Raw genomic sequence first — 14,970 nt, 5'->3', positions numbered from 1 at the left:
CACTCTGTCAACTTAATAGAAAATAGACCAATTCTACTTTTGGAGAATAAATGAGAGATTACCATAGTAACACTGACATTCCTCCCCAGGGACAAAGCAGGAGCCAGTTGCACGAGCATTCATCACATCAGCACCTCGTTTCAACAGTTCCTTAACCATTTCCACATCTTGTTTCAGAACAGCAATGTGCATGGGGGTCTCACCTATTGGATGAAAAGAAACAAATGAAAATGGCGCTAGAGACAGCTCTTTTATCCAAACAGGATAAGAAATAGCATCACACTAAAGATGTGAGTAATATAGTCTGTTTTTTTTCAGTTAGCTGGAAGGTTTATTTTAGCTTAAGAATATCTGCTGCTGATATTGGCTAACTGAAATAAAAATATTTAATTCTAGATGACCAACATTCCTCAATTGGCTGATAATGGCAACCAAATCAGGAAAGAATGTTCAGATTTTGTTACTGAGTTTAAATGTTTTCGAATGTTACAAAGGAAAGATGACTTGGTGACTATTAAGTAATAGTTTTATCTCTGCATAGCTAGTCAGCCATGGTTTATCTTGTCCCTTGCATATTAGCTTAAGGAGCAGAATTTCAGATTTGATTGTGAAATTGTTCTCGTCATGTTACAGATTCAATTGCACTGAATTAATTTAAAGTTAATCATGAAAGCAAACTCTTCCATGAACCATGGATTCAAGCAGCACACTGGTATGTAATTGTTTGATTAGAATAGATTACTTACAGTGTGGAAACAGGCCCTTCGGCCCATGGCCGAAGTCCACACCGGCCCTCCGAAGAGCAACCCACCCAGACCCATTCCCCTACATTTATCCCTTCACCAACACACTACAGGCAATTTAGCACAGCCAATTCACCTAACCTGCCCATTTTTGGACTGTGGGAGGAAACCGGAGCACCCAGAGGAAACCCACACAGACACGGGGAGAATGTGCAAACTCCACACAGACAGTTGCCTGAGGCAGGAATTGAACCCGGGTCTCTGGTGCTGTGAGGCAGAGTGCTAACCACTATGCCACTGTGCTGCCACATTTCTTTGGGTTGAATCTCCTGCTCTTGGTGACAAGAAGGGCACTGGGTGATGGCATACCCGAACTCTGCCATCTCCCTACCTCTGCTGGAATTAAGCTCTTGATAGAAATTGCAACAGTCCAAACACTCTCAAACTCCATAATAGGTAGAGGAGAATTTCCTCCCACTAGTCACCACTTGTTTTGATCCACATGTTAAAGGTGAAAGGCCAAAGTTTGATCAACTGCATGATTCAGTGTCACATATCTGACATTTTTACCTCAGGCATCACTATTTAGACTTTGAATTAGGTTCAGAAACAATTAATATTAATGTACAAGACCATGTATTTTAATTAAATAAAATCTATTTTCTGAGGAATACATTAAGCATCTGTTAGCTAATATTGCAAAACATAAGATTAGTTAAATAGATCAAAATGAGCACTTATTTTGTCTTCCAAACATGTTCATTTTCGTAAATGCATATCAAGTAAATTCTTCTTTTAATGAGTCTGAGATTAAAGTTCTACAATAACAGATTGCTTTTGTACAGTCAGAACTGGCTCAATAAATGATGAGAACACTACTATTATTTTTTACCTCTGTACATATCAGATGTCATTGGTTCATTGATGAGAGATGGCATCATATCCAGAATAAACTCTGCAATTTCCTTATTGCCATTTAACAAGGCAGTGTGCAGGATTGTTTCTTCCAAATTCCCTTTAAATAATAATGTTGAATTTCAGTTTAGAACAAAATCAAAATGAAATATCAAAACACTGGTGATATTATTTTACAAAAAATATTTTGTAATTTGAACAAATAAGTTTATGATATATGTTCCTTATTACTATATCTAACTTTCTGAAACTTGGTATCATTGTTCAGTCAACTAGTCTCTGCACTGACCAACACTCCCAGAGGCAGGATCTCAACTCTCAAGTAGCCTTTAAGACCCTGTCCTTTATTAGCTGCCGGATAGTCCAAAGATTGGACCAGGGATCATATAACAGCTGAGGCACAATTGTCCGAGTCGTTCTTTCCCATCCTCAGGATCATTGCTGTTACAATGAAATCTAACCCACCATTTACATGCCAATAATAGCATGGCACCATGCTATTATTAGTCCAACAGGTTTATTTGGAAGCACTAGCATTGAGAACACTGCTCCTTAATCAGATAACTACTGAGGCAGGATCATAAGATACTAAATTTATAACAAAAGATCACAGTGTCATGCAAGTGATACGATATATTGAACAAACTTAGATTGCTGCTAAATCTTTCATCTTTTAGAATGGACTGCAGGTATTAATTCATTAATATGTAAATCCCAGAATTTCTTACAAGTCACATTCCTGAGATAATTTAAGGTCTATTAAAAAAAAGGTGACAACTCAGCTCAGACAATGCATTAAAAGTATGAGGTTAGAGTCTGTCTGTATTCCAATCCTGCCCCCATTAGTTACCTGATAAAGGAGCAGCACCCTGAAAGCTAGTAGTTCCAAATAAACCTGTTGGACTATAACCTGGTGTTGTGTGAAGGATAACTTTATTACTATCTATAATGAGATTAAGGGTTTAGTGATGTGACAAATGTGAGACTTTCTAAGTGGCTATACTTTAACTTGTTTCTTTTAATTCAAGTTAAAATAGAAAACCTTTGAATGGAGGATGGGACTGTAGGGACCACAGCTAAAATTCATCATGTAGAGACAGAAGCCCAGGTCAAAACTATAAAAATGTCATAGATATTTAAAAGCCAGTTTTCACACCTTGACTCAAAAGACAGGCAGGTGGTATTGCTAGACACAAACTCTCAACTCAGATAGATAGACAAAGCAGAGAGAGAGAGAAATGGCTATTGTTGTGCCAAATAGAGGGAATAATTGTCCTTGTGGTATCCACGGAAGAGATTGCTGATGAGAACAAAATTCCTGTTCAAGCAGATGAAACTCAGGGATGAGAACGTTCCTTGCTGCTGGAAGTCAGTTCCATGATGCTCAGGAGGTTTAGGAGAGGAACTTTATGTGGACACTGAAAGACTCATTCTGGTTGGGAAGGAAGAGGAGTTGTTTGGAGCTTGGGAACTTCATCTATAAAATTACATATGTGTGAAAAGTGTGGCACAATGTGCAAACTGAGTGGAGTTTCCACTGTATTAATTAATTCATGGTGAAATTGTCTTTTCAATAGTTTTCTGTACTAGTTGACTATGAAGTAATGTTGAGTTAACGTTCAATATAATTTGTTTGCTATAATAAAACAATTAAAATGTGAAATCTTATCATATGATTCAGTCTGTCAGTCTCAGGAATTTTTTTTTTTAACTACCTATTTATTTCTCTTTGTTGCTATCGGTTGATGCCATTGTCTGACTGTGGCAACAATCCCTGACTGTATAAAATCTACCTTAATTGAACATGAACTAATCTCCTGGCATTTTCAGATGCAGCCGCTTAGTGGAAATATTTGCTGTGTGTTTGTCACATAAACTGCTGGCACACCTTGCGAGTGTGATGACATAGCATGGTGCCATACAACAACATGTCCACCCCATTGACTGATTACTGCTGGCAACTACCTCAAGCTACTTGGCTTTGTGTCTGTGCTAAAAGGCAAGACAGAAATAATGTGAGACTGTAAGTTCTGAATGATGTGGCAATATACTAAAAGGCAAGCGTGGTATTGATGTTGGGAGCATGCAAAAATGTGCAAAGTCAATGCATGCTGAGAGAGCAACCTAAGAACACTGAGATTAGACTAGATTAGATTAGATGTGAGCTCTGAGATGCAAACTGCTCCAATGCATGTGATAGGTGTCTGTTTCTGCATTCAAAGAGGCAAAAGCATTGTAATGAAACATGTCAGTGAACTCCAAGTGTAGTATTAAAGTGTGAACTTTCTTCCAAGTGAGTCAAAGATGTGCTTTGATCTGGTGAACCTGCTGCTTTGATGATGCCAATCTCTGTGGATGAAGGATGTAGAGGTTGGTCCCCATGGAGTGTTGGGTCTGTCAGCCAAGGTGGATACCTCGAGGAGCAAGTGGCAAGCTGGAGTCACCAGATATCCACTCATGTCAGGAACTGTCACCACATAGTTTATTTCCTCTACCTGGAAAAATAGCTAACTACATATAAAAGAGGTGCAATTAGGTTATGATGAGATGTTAATGCATTAAAATAAGCCCCTTGCTGCTTACCAGTGAGATTTTCATCGTGCCATTAAAATCTTGGCCAGTAAATCTGACTTCTTCCTTCATCGTTGAGAACCTTGGCGAACAGCCGGAAATCGTATTACATATTGGCACTAATGATATAGCCAGGAAAAGGATCGAGGATATAAAAAGTGATTTCAGGGAGTTAAGATGGAAGCTGCAAAGCAGGACAAACAGAGTAGTGTTCTCTAGTTTACTACTGGTGCCACGAGATAGCAAGGCGAGGAACAGGGAGCGGGCGCAGCTTAACACACGGCTGCACAGCTGGTGTAGGAGGGAGGGCTTCAAATATGTAGATAATTGGGATGCCTTCTGGGGAAGGTGGGACTGTTACAAGAAGGACGGGTTGCATCTGAACTGGAAGGGAACCAATGTCCTGGGTGGAACGTTTCCTCGAGTAGTTCAGGAAAGTTTAAACTAGTATGGCGGGGGGGTGGGAACCTGAGCTGTATACTGGAGGTGAGAGTTGATGCAGATGATGCAATAGCAAGAGGTAGACCAGCTAGTGGGAAGGATTTTCCTGGGAAGGAACCAAGGGATCAGTTAAAGTGTGTTTGCTTTAACGCAAGGAGTATCAGAAATAAAAGTGATGAACTTAGAGCATGGATCAGTACCTGGTGCTATGATGTTGTGGCCATAACAGAGACATAGGTTTCTCAGGGGCAGGAATGGTCGCTGGATGTTCCAGGGCTTAGAGCATTTAAAAAGAATAGGGAGGGGGGAAAAGAGGAGGGGGTGTAGCACTACTAATCAGAGAGGGTATCACAGCTACAGAAGCTTCCATTGTCGAGGAAGACCTGCCTACCGAGTCAGTATGGGTGGAAATTAGGAACAGCAAGGGAGCAGTCACCTCATTAGGGGTTTACTACAGGCCCCCCAATAGCAGCAGGGAGATGGAAGAAAGCATAGGTCGGCAGATTTTGGAAAAGTGTGGACATAGTAGGGTTGTTGTAATGGGTGACTTTAACTTTCCCAATATTGATTGGAACCTCCTTCGAGCAAAAGGTTTGAATGGAGCTGTTTTTGTAAGGTGTGTTCAGGAGGGTTTCCTAACTCAGTACGTTGACAGGCCGATGAAGGGAGAGGCCATTCTAGACTTGGTGCTCAGAAACGAGCCGGGGCAGGTATCAGATCTTGTGGTGGGAGAGCATTTTGGTGATAGTGATCACAACTACCTCACCTTCTACATAGCTATGGAGAAGGAGAGGATTAGGCAAAATGGGAGGATATTTAATTGGGGAAGAGGAAACTATGATGCAATTAGACATGAGTTAGGAAGCATGGATTGGGAGCAATTGTTCCATGGTAAAGGCACTATAGATATGTGGAGACTGTTTAAGGAACAGTTGTTGCAAGTGATGAATAAGTATGTCCCTCTGAGACAGGCAAGAAGTGGTACGATAAAGGAACCTTGGATGACGGGAGCGGTGGAGCTTCTTGTCAAAAGGAAAAAGGTAGCTTACATAAGGTAGAGGAAGCTAGAGTCAGGCTCAGCTCTAGAGGATTACAGGCAGGCAAGGAAGGAGCTCTAAAATGGACTGAGGAGAGCCAGGAGGGGGCATGAGAAAGGCTTGGCAGAACGGATTAGGGAGAACACAAAGGCATTTTACACTTACGTGAGGAATAAGAGAATGGTCAAAGAAAGAGTATGGCCAATCAGGGATAGCATAGGGAATTTGTGTGTGGAGTCTGAGGAGGTAGGGGAAGCCCTAAATGAGTATTTTGCTTCTGTCTTTGCGAAAGAAACGAACTTTGTAGTGAATGAAACCTTTGAAGAGCAGGTGTGCATGCTGGAATGGATCGAGATAGAGGAAGCTGATGTGCTGAAAATTTTGTCAAACATTAAGATTGACAAGTCACCAGGCCCGAACCAGATTTGTCCTCAGCTCCTTTGGGAAACGAGAAATGCAATTGCTTCGCCACTTGCGAAGATCTTTGCATCCTTGCTCTCCACTGGGGTCGTACCTGAGGACTGGAGAGAGGCAAATGTAATTCCTCTCATCAAGAAAGGAAATAGGGAAATCCCCGGAAATTACAGACCAGTAAGTCTCACATCTGTCGTCTGCAATGTGTTAGAAAGGATTCTGAGGGATAAAATTTATGATCATCTGGAAGAGCATGGCTTGATTAAATGCAATCAACACGGCTTTGTGAGGGGCAGGTCATGCCTCACAAACCTTATCGAGTTCTTTGAGGATGTGACTAGAAAAGTTGATGAGGGTCGAGCTGTGGATGTGGTGTATATGGACTTCATCAAGGCATTTGATAAGGTTCCCCATGGTAGCTCATTCAGAAGGTCAGGAGGAATGAGATTCAGGGGAACTTAGCTGTCTGGATACAGAATTGGCTGGCCAACAGAAGACAGTGAGTGGTAGTAGAAGGAAAATATTCTGCCCGGAAGTCTGTGGTGATTGGTGTTCCACAGGGCTCTGTCCTTGCGCCTCTACTGTTTGTAATTTTTATTAACGACTTGGATGAGGGGATTGAAGGATGGGTCAGCAAGTTTGCAGATAACACAAAGGTTGGAAGTGTTGTTGACAGTATAGAGGGCTGTTGTAGGCTGCAGCGGGACATTGACAGGATGCAGAGATGGGCTGAGAGGTGGCAGATGGAGTTTAACCTTGATAAATGCAAGGTGATGTATTTTGGAAGGTCGAATTTGAAAGCTGAGTGCAGGATTAAGGATAGGATTCTTGGCAGTGTGGAAGAACAGAGGGATCTTGGTGTGCAGGTACATAGATCCCTTAAAATGGCCACCCAAGTGGATAGGATTGTTAAGAAAGCATATGGTGTTTTGGCTTTCATTAATAGGGGGATTGAGTTTAAGAGTCGTGAGATCTTGTTGCAGCTCTATAAAACTTTGGTTAGACCGCACTTGGAATACTGCGTCTAGTTCTGGTCACCCTATTATAGGAAAGATGTGGATGCTTTGGAGAGGGTTCAGAGGAGCTTTACCAGGATGCTACCTGGACTGGAGGGCTTATCTTATGAAGAGAGGTTAACTGAGCTTGGACTTTTCTCATTGGAGAAAAGGAGGAGAAGAGGGAACCTAATTGAGGTATACAAAATGATGAGAGGCATAGATAGAGTCGATAGCCAGAGACTATTTCCCAGGGCAGAAATGACTAACACGAGGGGTCTTGGTTTTAAGCTGATTGGAGGAAAGTATAGAGGGGATGTCAGAGGCAGGTTCTTTACACAGAGAGTTGTGAGAGCATGGAATGCGTTGCCAGCAGCAGTTGTGGAAGCAAGGTCATTGGGGACATGCAAGAGACTACTGGACTACTGGACATGCATATGGTCACAGACATTTGAGGGTACATACATGAGGATCATTGGTCAGCACAACATCGTGGGCTGAAGGGCCTGTTCTGTGCTATACTGTTCTATGTTCTGTGTTCTATGTTCTAACCTTGTTTTCCCAATCTCACCATATCTTTCCAATTGAATCATCATTGGTAGATATCTTTCAGGAGCTGAGAAAATTGCTCTCTAAAGGACAGAATAGGATCAAGATAAGTGTTTAAGTGAATTAAATGATAGAGGGAGGGTGGTTTAGGGGGAAATTCCAGAGTGTCATGCTGAGATTTTGAAGGACAACAAAAGGGAAGGACTGCTATTGATTCTATTTTCTGTAGCGAGGTCTGCAGTAAACAGTGTATGTAGTTTTATGTGCAGCTGGTGACAATTTTATGACAATGTGATGCTTTATGGCTCAGCCAAAACAATTGACGGGTAGCTTGGTGGTTATCGCTTGAACATGTTGTTGATGTTCATCAAGCCATATGTGATACGAGTCATTAGCTTCCAGGAAATGGGGAGAAATCAGAAAAGAAGAAGGATTTTTAAAACATCAGCTTAGAATTAAATGTAAGAATTTTTAAAAAAATATTTGACTTGAAATCTCTGTTTCAGGAATTCAAAATGCTAAGTATTAAGCTACTTAAATGATAAACTAATTCCTGGTGTGCTTATGAATTATCTTGTTATTATGAATTATAACTTGGATCAGCTGTGAATCTCACAAATGACAGAGCAGATTTGAATGACAAATACTTTTGTGTTTTATGATTTTATGCAACTTATGATTTGCAGTCTCTTATTCATGAGGTATGTTTTGTATGCCAAAAATTTGTACCTAGAGTTCCCGACAATATGAATGTTAAGCTACATCGGTGGATCAACACTGAAGTATTATGATATGTTTGTAAGTTGTAATTTGAAATTTTTCTCATGATATGCTATGTCTAATATTTTGGTTTCTAAATATTTTGTTACTAGGCTCTTATCAATAGATGACTATTAATGTCCTAAACTGACTTTCATATAGTCAAGGGTTTGAGCTGCTTGCTACAAATGAAGAAGTCTTTGCAGTTGAAGGACATTAGATTTCAATAAATTACTGCTAAGAATAGAACTGATTAATGGATAGAGCAAATTAACAGAGGCTTAAAACCCTCAGTCTCCATTTGGTAATGTTCATGATTTCAGCCAGGAGTTGACTGAAAGGTTCAAATCAGAGGCAGTTCAAGAAAGCAGATGGAAAATAAGGACAAATTAATCTAGATGCCTTTCACACTGGTGCAAACATTCAATTATCAACTGCTTTTAGCAGAGGAAATTTCATTCCCACCTGATGATATACAGGGCAATTAAAATGGGTGAAGAAAAATTAAATTACAGATAATAATGACTAGAATTAATTAAGATATAATAAACACACCTCGAATGGCAGGATCAAAATCTTTACTTGTCAATAAGGACTTCATACTGACAGTGTCATTTATGTGAGCTGCTTTAAAAAACTCACTTCCATGCCTGAAAAAAAACATACTTTTGTCATATTTATTCAAAGAATGAAAGATTAAAGTAATTCCAAATCTATTTGATATCAGATAATCTGAAGTAGTTATAAAAATGATCCATTTTCCCTTCTTTGATATGTAACTTATTTCAAGAATGAGACCCAGGATTTGTAAATTTCAGAGCTATAGTTTAGGTATTTTCTAATTAACCTGTTCAACAATGTCATTGCACATCTTTGCAGCAAATAGAATTTGAAAGACTGACTAAAAATAACAATAAAAGTGGTATCAAAATGGTAGCCAATAAGCAGAATTTTTATTTTACTCAATGTCCAAATTTGCTTAATGATTTAAATGTGACTCCTTTCTCAGGTTTATCAAGGAGTACTCTCATTTTGTCTTCTCCCCCACCACCACAATAAAACAATAAAATCTCCAATATTCAACATAATTATTCCTATAAAAAATAATGGCTTGGTTCAATTAATGAACAAGGCTCATGCTGGAAGCTCAGATTTACAAAACCAGCCTCACTATTAAAAATAGCCCATAGGCATTAAATTTTAAATTAATTTTTCATATGTAGATGGAATAGCAAAAATGTTAGTAAGGAAATTCATAGTCTTTAAATTAATACTATTTCATTTGCTGGAGATTTTATTGTAATCGTCTGATTTCTTTGAGTCACATACTCCTCCCCTATAATATGCTGTCCAAAATTCAAACGAATGCTTCTGCAGATTATTTTGTCCCTCAGTGTTATTACATATTTCCTCTTAAGATGTTCTTTGTTTCTTACCTTGCTGTATCGTTCATGTTCACTGTGATATACATGTCGACTGTTTAAGTTACTTCTAGCAGCTAAACTCCTGATTGAATCCTTTAAAAAGAGAGGGGATTATATTTGATCAACATTGCTTCAAGAACGAATGTATATTATAATTGCTTTTCTGAATGTGGACTCCTATGGTAAGGACCTAACATTCGATTTAAAATTTCAAATTCAATACTGGAAATTACAGGTATAATCCTAACAAAATTAATAGCCAGCACATTAATTGAAACTAATAATTCCATAGAGGTATTAGTAGTGAGTGAGAGTCCACAATAGGAATACACATTTCAGCAATTTCATTCTAAAGGCCTTGTCCATTAATGCTTTTTTGCGTATTATTCTATACTTCACTAAATATATTCCAGATTTCTGTGAGATACTATGGGAGAAAAGTGATTGTGATATTTATTGCTGAATATTATATAGTAAAATTATACAATCATTGAACATTGTAATCCATATTGTCTTTAAATGTATTGCAAAGATTATATTCCTGTCAACATTTTTAATTTTGAAATCTTCTCAGTCTCAGACAAATGACTTAAAAGAGAAGTGCAAAATATTCAAGCTGTTTTAAACAAACTTCACTTTACTTTTTTCAATGTTTCAATAAAATTTACCAACTTGTAAGCTTGTGAAATTTATGCAAACTGCGTATCTTCAAAACTTCCTTCAAAAAATACTAAACCTAACATTGCTATAATTTTACTTTTTAAACAATTAAAATCATTTTAAAATAATAATATGCAACTATTGTGCATCACCCATTGATTATAGTTTGCATTAGCTTCATCTACAAGTTATTTCGACAGACTGTCTTTTACTATTTTATTCAATTAAAATTACAAGGAGTCACTTGTTTTATCCTTATAAATTGTACGTACATAAATTTGAGCTATGCTAAGCATCCTTAAATTTAAATAGTGGTATTATATTTGTTAATTTGTTAAGAATTGAAACATTGTTGCCGGAACAATGTGACATAATAATTCAAATGTGCCCATTAGATTAATATAGAAAAATGTCTCCTTGAATCAAATATAATTACAGCGATGAGTGTTCAGTTTATCAATATCTGCCTCCATTTGAATCACTGAAAATTATAACCTGAGATTCTGAGCTTAATCATCATAGCATTTCTGACTAATGAAGCTGCAAACAAAGTTCCAGTTTTACTTAAGTTATTTATTTGTCTATCCTCAACGCAATTAAAAGCCAATATCTGAACTACAATATGAATCAAAACTTCCCGAGAATTATTTATTGTCAAATTAACATGAAAATAATATTCTGGATTGGGCACCACATCTTAAGTCATATGTCTAAATCTTAAATATTATCTTAAGATGTTTATAGAACTTTTAACAAGAATTTCACTAGCTTTAATGCACAATTTCCCGAGAATTACCAAATTCAGAATATTTTTTCTTATAAAGAGCTTATGTTTATGAATTTGGAAAAGGTTGTTTTAGTGTGTAATGGCAGATTTAACATTCTTACCTTGGATTCTCTTCTTAATCGTGCTTGTATAAAATCTTTCAGTGCAATGTGACTCCAGAAACAATCCTTAAAGGAGTGACTTTACCTGGCTAATTGTTTTGGAAATACACAGGCCAACTTCTTGACATGTTTTCATTGTATTTTGGAAGACTATTTTATTGTTTCAGTAACTAACAATAAACAGAAGGAATGATCTCCAGCAGGAATGCTTGAATAGATTTCTAATTATTCAGTTTACTTCCAATGAACATCTTAATCAAAAACATATCATGATTCAGAGGAAATGTGATAGAACTTGATGGCTATCAAAATGAGGACAGCGACCAAATACTATGTCTCTTTAAAAACAGATTTTTAATATAGTACAGCATTTGCATAATGTTACGTAACCAAATCGTACAAAGTCCTGACGTAGATCTGTATCACCATTTTTTATTGTCACTAGCCTAGATTCTGGAACTCCCTCACTAGCAGCACTGTGGGTGAACCTGCACCAGTTTGACTGCAACAATTCAAGAGGATAAGTTGGCACTATCTTCTGAAGAATAAATTATAGATGGGCAGAAAATGATAGTCTTGCCAATAATGGCTGTGTCCCATGAAAGGATAGAAATAATTAAGAAAAACTCTTTACTCTTGATAATTTTATAATCTAGATTTTTTTTTAAAAATGCGGTAGTTGGAGAAATTATGTTAGTATTATGATGGGTTTAGCTGCAATATAGAGACATAGAGTACAAGCCCAAGGAAGTTAAGATAAATCTTCATGAAACACTGCCTCATATTCAACTGCTACATTGGTACAAATGAAGATGTTGAAGAGGTACTGAAAGTGTTCATGTTCCAGAAATTTCAGTCACATGGATTGATAGGAAAAGCACAGGCTTTTCTCACTGGAGAAGAAAAGATTGAGGAGTTTTGATAGAGATGTTTCACACAGTAGATAGGGAGAGACTCTTTCTGCTGGTTGAAGATCAAGAAGCAGTAGTTAAGATGATTAACAAAAAGAACAGAAACAATGCGACAAAAATATTATTTTGCAGTGATTTATTTTGACTTGGAATGCATTGCCTGAATGTGTGAAGGCAGATTAAATTGTGTCTTTCAAAAGAAAATTGAATAATTATGTATAGGAAAAATGCAATGTTGTAGGAAAATGCAGAGGAGTGAGCTAGGAGTGCTACCATGGATACAATAAACCATATCCTTCTGTGCGATAACTATTTTATTATTCTATAATTTCTGATATAGAGCATCTGGTTTATTGAATTCTAACTGAAGAACATTTGAAAATATTAGAATGTTTATTAAAATTAATCCAAGCCTTAAATACTTATGTTCCTGGAAATGCATTCACTAACAAAGACTTAGAGAAACAGAACTACTAATTTTTCATTTTCCTTTAATCATGAGGAAATATTTTGCTCTGATTTGCATCTAATATGAACAAAATGCTGCTAGTAAAATAGAAAGACAGATGAGGATCTGAATCAGAAAAGAGAAAGTTAATTAGAAAAGGCAGACAAGTGCAAGTCAGTGAACAAGGTCACTCTGAATAATTAAACTGCATTCATTTCAATGCACGGCCTCTTACAGGTAAAGCAGATGAGGTCCCACCTTGATGGGATTGCATTGTAGGCCCCCCAATAGTTAATGGGAAATTGAGAACCAAATATGTGGAGCGATCTCAGACATATGTAAGAATAATAGGGTTGTAGTAGTGGGGAATTTTAATTTTTCCAACATTCACTGGAAGTGCCATAATGTTAAAGGTTTGGATGGTGAGGAATTCATTAAATGTGTTCAAGAAAATTTTCTTTATCAATACGTAAATGTACCCACCAGAGAAGAAGCAAAACTTGAGGAAATACGGAAAATCTCCTGTCTTGGGAAATAAGGCAGGGCAAGTGACTGAAGTGGTAGAAGTGACAACACTTTGGGACTGGTGATCATAATTCTATTCATTTTAAAATAGTTATGGAAAAAGATAAGCCTTCCATAAAAGTTAAAGTTCTTAATTGGAGTAAGGCAAATTTTAATGGTATGAGAAACGAACTTTCAAAAGTTGGTTGGAAGAGACTGTTCACAGGTAAAGGCATGACCGACAAGTAGGAGACTTTCAAAAGTGTGATAACAAGAGTTCAGAGCCATGATGTTCCTGTTCGAATGAAAGACAAGGCTGGTAAGAGTAGGGAAGAATGGATGAATAAAGATTCTGAACTTCTAATCCTTATTAAATTTGGCCTATTAATTTTTAGCTGTCCTCTAAAATCAAGTCAAGCAGGCCACTCAGTCCTATCAAGCTACTAGAATTAAATTAGAAAAGAATGGAATTGGATGGCTCTTCCACCACTGCCCTATGCACCTAATCCAATTTAGGCATACCCAGCTCAGACAACCCTGCAAAGTACATTCCATTAACTTTGTAAATACAGGGAGATCTGTTCCACAGACTGGTCAAGCAACAGCCTGATAAGTTCCACTCACAGAGTCATTCCAAATTCCTCCAATGCCATTCCTGGGTATGTTCTGTCAGCATAACAGATCCATGAAAAATGTTAGCACAGTAATGTTTATACACATTAGTGAAGGAATAACTCTAGTAGCTATCAAGATTGATGATAAGGTCCCTTGCATCAGATCAAACATTGGCAGGAAATCCTTCTGCTGATTACCACCTACTACCCTGTCTCAGCTGATGAATCAGTGTCTATTTTACATTTTGTTCTTTCAAACTCTTGAAGTACTGAATGTGTTTGTTCATGGAGCTAGATGTTTCATCTTTAAATGGTGTCTTACTTGGTACCATTGCAGTGTTTGCCAACTTCTCTCTGCAGATGAGGCATTCAGGAAAGGGACAAATAGCATCTCCTGTTCAAGGTAATCCAAAGGCCAGATTGCTTTCATTATAGTGTCTCTGAGCAGTTCTTGGTTTTTATTCTTTGTTTCATCAACTCATATACTCATCTTAGAATCTAAGACTTAGATGAGTGGTGTAACTAAAAAACAATAAAAAAATATTCATTTTAAGTCAATGCTAACATGGAAACATGTCAACAGTCATTTCAATGAGGCTGTGCTTGCACAGTTTCTTTTCATAAAGAATGTTTGGTACTGCACATGTGTTGCTTTTAGCAAGATGAAAGCCTTTGTTGTCTGATACTGTTCCCATACTACACATTTGCTAACTCAACCTGTTATGCTGTGGGCTGTAGGCCATCAGCAGCAACATGAACCCGATTTGATCCTGTATTTGAACGCACTTGTAGCCTCATGTAATAGTGTTTCCCTCAAGCTGGTGTTAACACCAAGTCATGGGGCTATCCCTACTTCAGTGTGGAGAGTTGGGGACTGCCAGGACTATCAACAGGCATCTCAAAAAATGCAATGAAACTCAGTGAAGGTACAACACAGGACTGTGTGAAGGCTAAACTTTGGAACTGACTTGTTACATACAGAGTTAAGTGATCGCTTAACAATAGATCAGATCTCAATTCTATAATCCTACCATATCCTGTCATAAATAGCAGTGAACTATTGAATAACTAATGAGAGAACACACCAGTGAATATGA

At 37.7% G+C, this 14,970-nt stretch overlaps 1 protein-coding gene across 1 annotated transcript in view; it reads right to left on the bottom strand.

Moving 5' to 3' along the window:
- The window catches only part of LOC140478967 (transient receptor potential cation channel subfamily V member 6-like), a 48,330-nt gene extending 38,435 nt beyond the window's left edge, over window positions 1-9,895 (bottom strand). Inside the window, exons 1-4 of the mRNA XM_072572674.1 lie at window positions 9,861-9,895; window positions 8,980-9,074; window positions 1,636-1,758; window positions 63-203 (exon numbers count right to left, since the gene is read on the bottom strand). Of these exons, the coding sequence (XP_072428775.1) occupies window positions 63-203; window positions 1,636-1,758; window positions 8,980-9,074; window positions 9,861-9,895 (394 nt within the window). The remainder of the gene's footprint in view (window positions 1-62; window positions 204-1,635; window positions 1,759-8,979; window positions 9,075-9,860) is intronic.
- Between the last annotated feature and the right edge of the window lie 5,075 nt (window positions 9,896-14,970).

The sequence above is a fragment of the Chiloscyllium punctatum genome, chromosome 6, assembly GCF_047496795.1.
Source record: "Chiloscyllium punctatum isolate Juve2018m chromosome 6, sChiPun1.3, whole genome shotgun sequence".
NCBI lineage: Eukaryota > Metazoa > Chordata > Chondrichthyes > Orectolobiformes > Hemiscylliidae > Chiloscyllium > Chiloscyllium punctatum.
The sequence above is the reverse complement of the archived record's forward strand: the minus strand, read 5'-3'. Positions and strand labels throughout refer to the sequence as shown.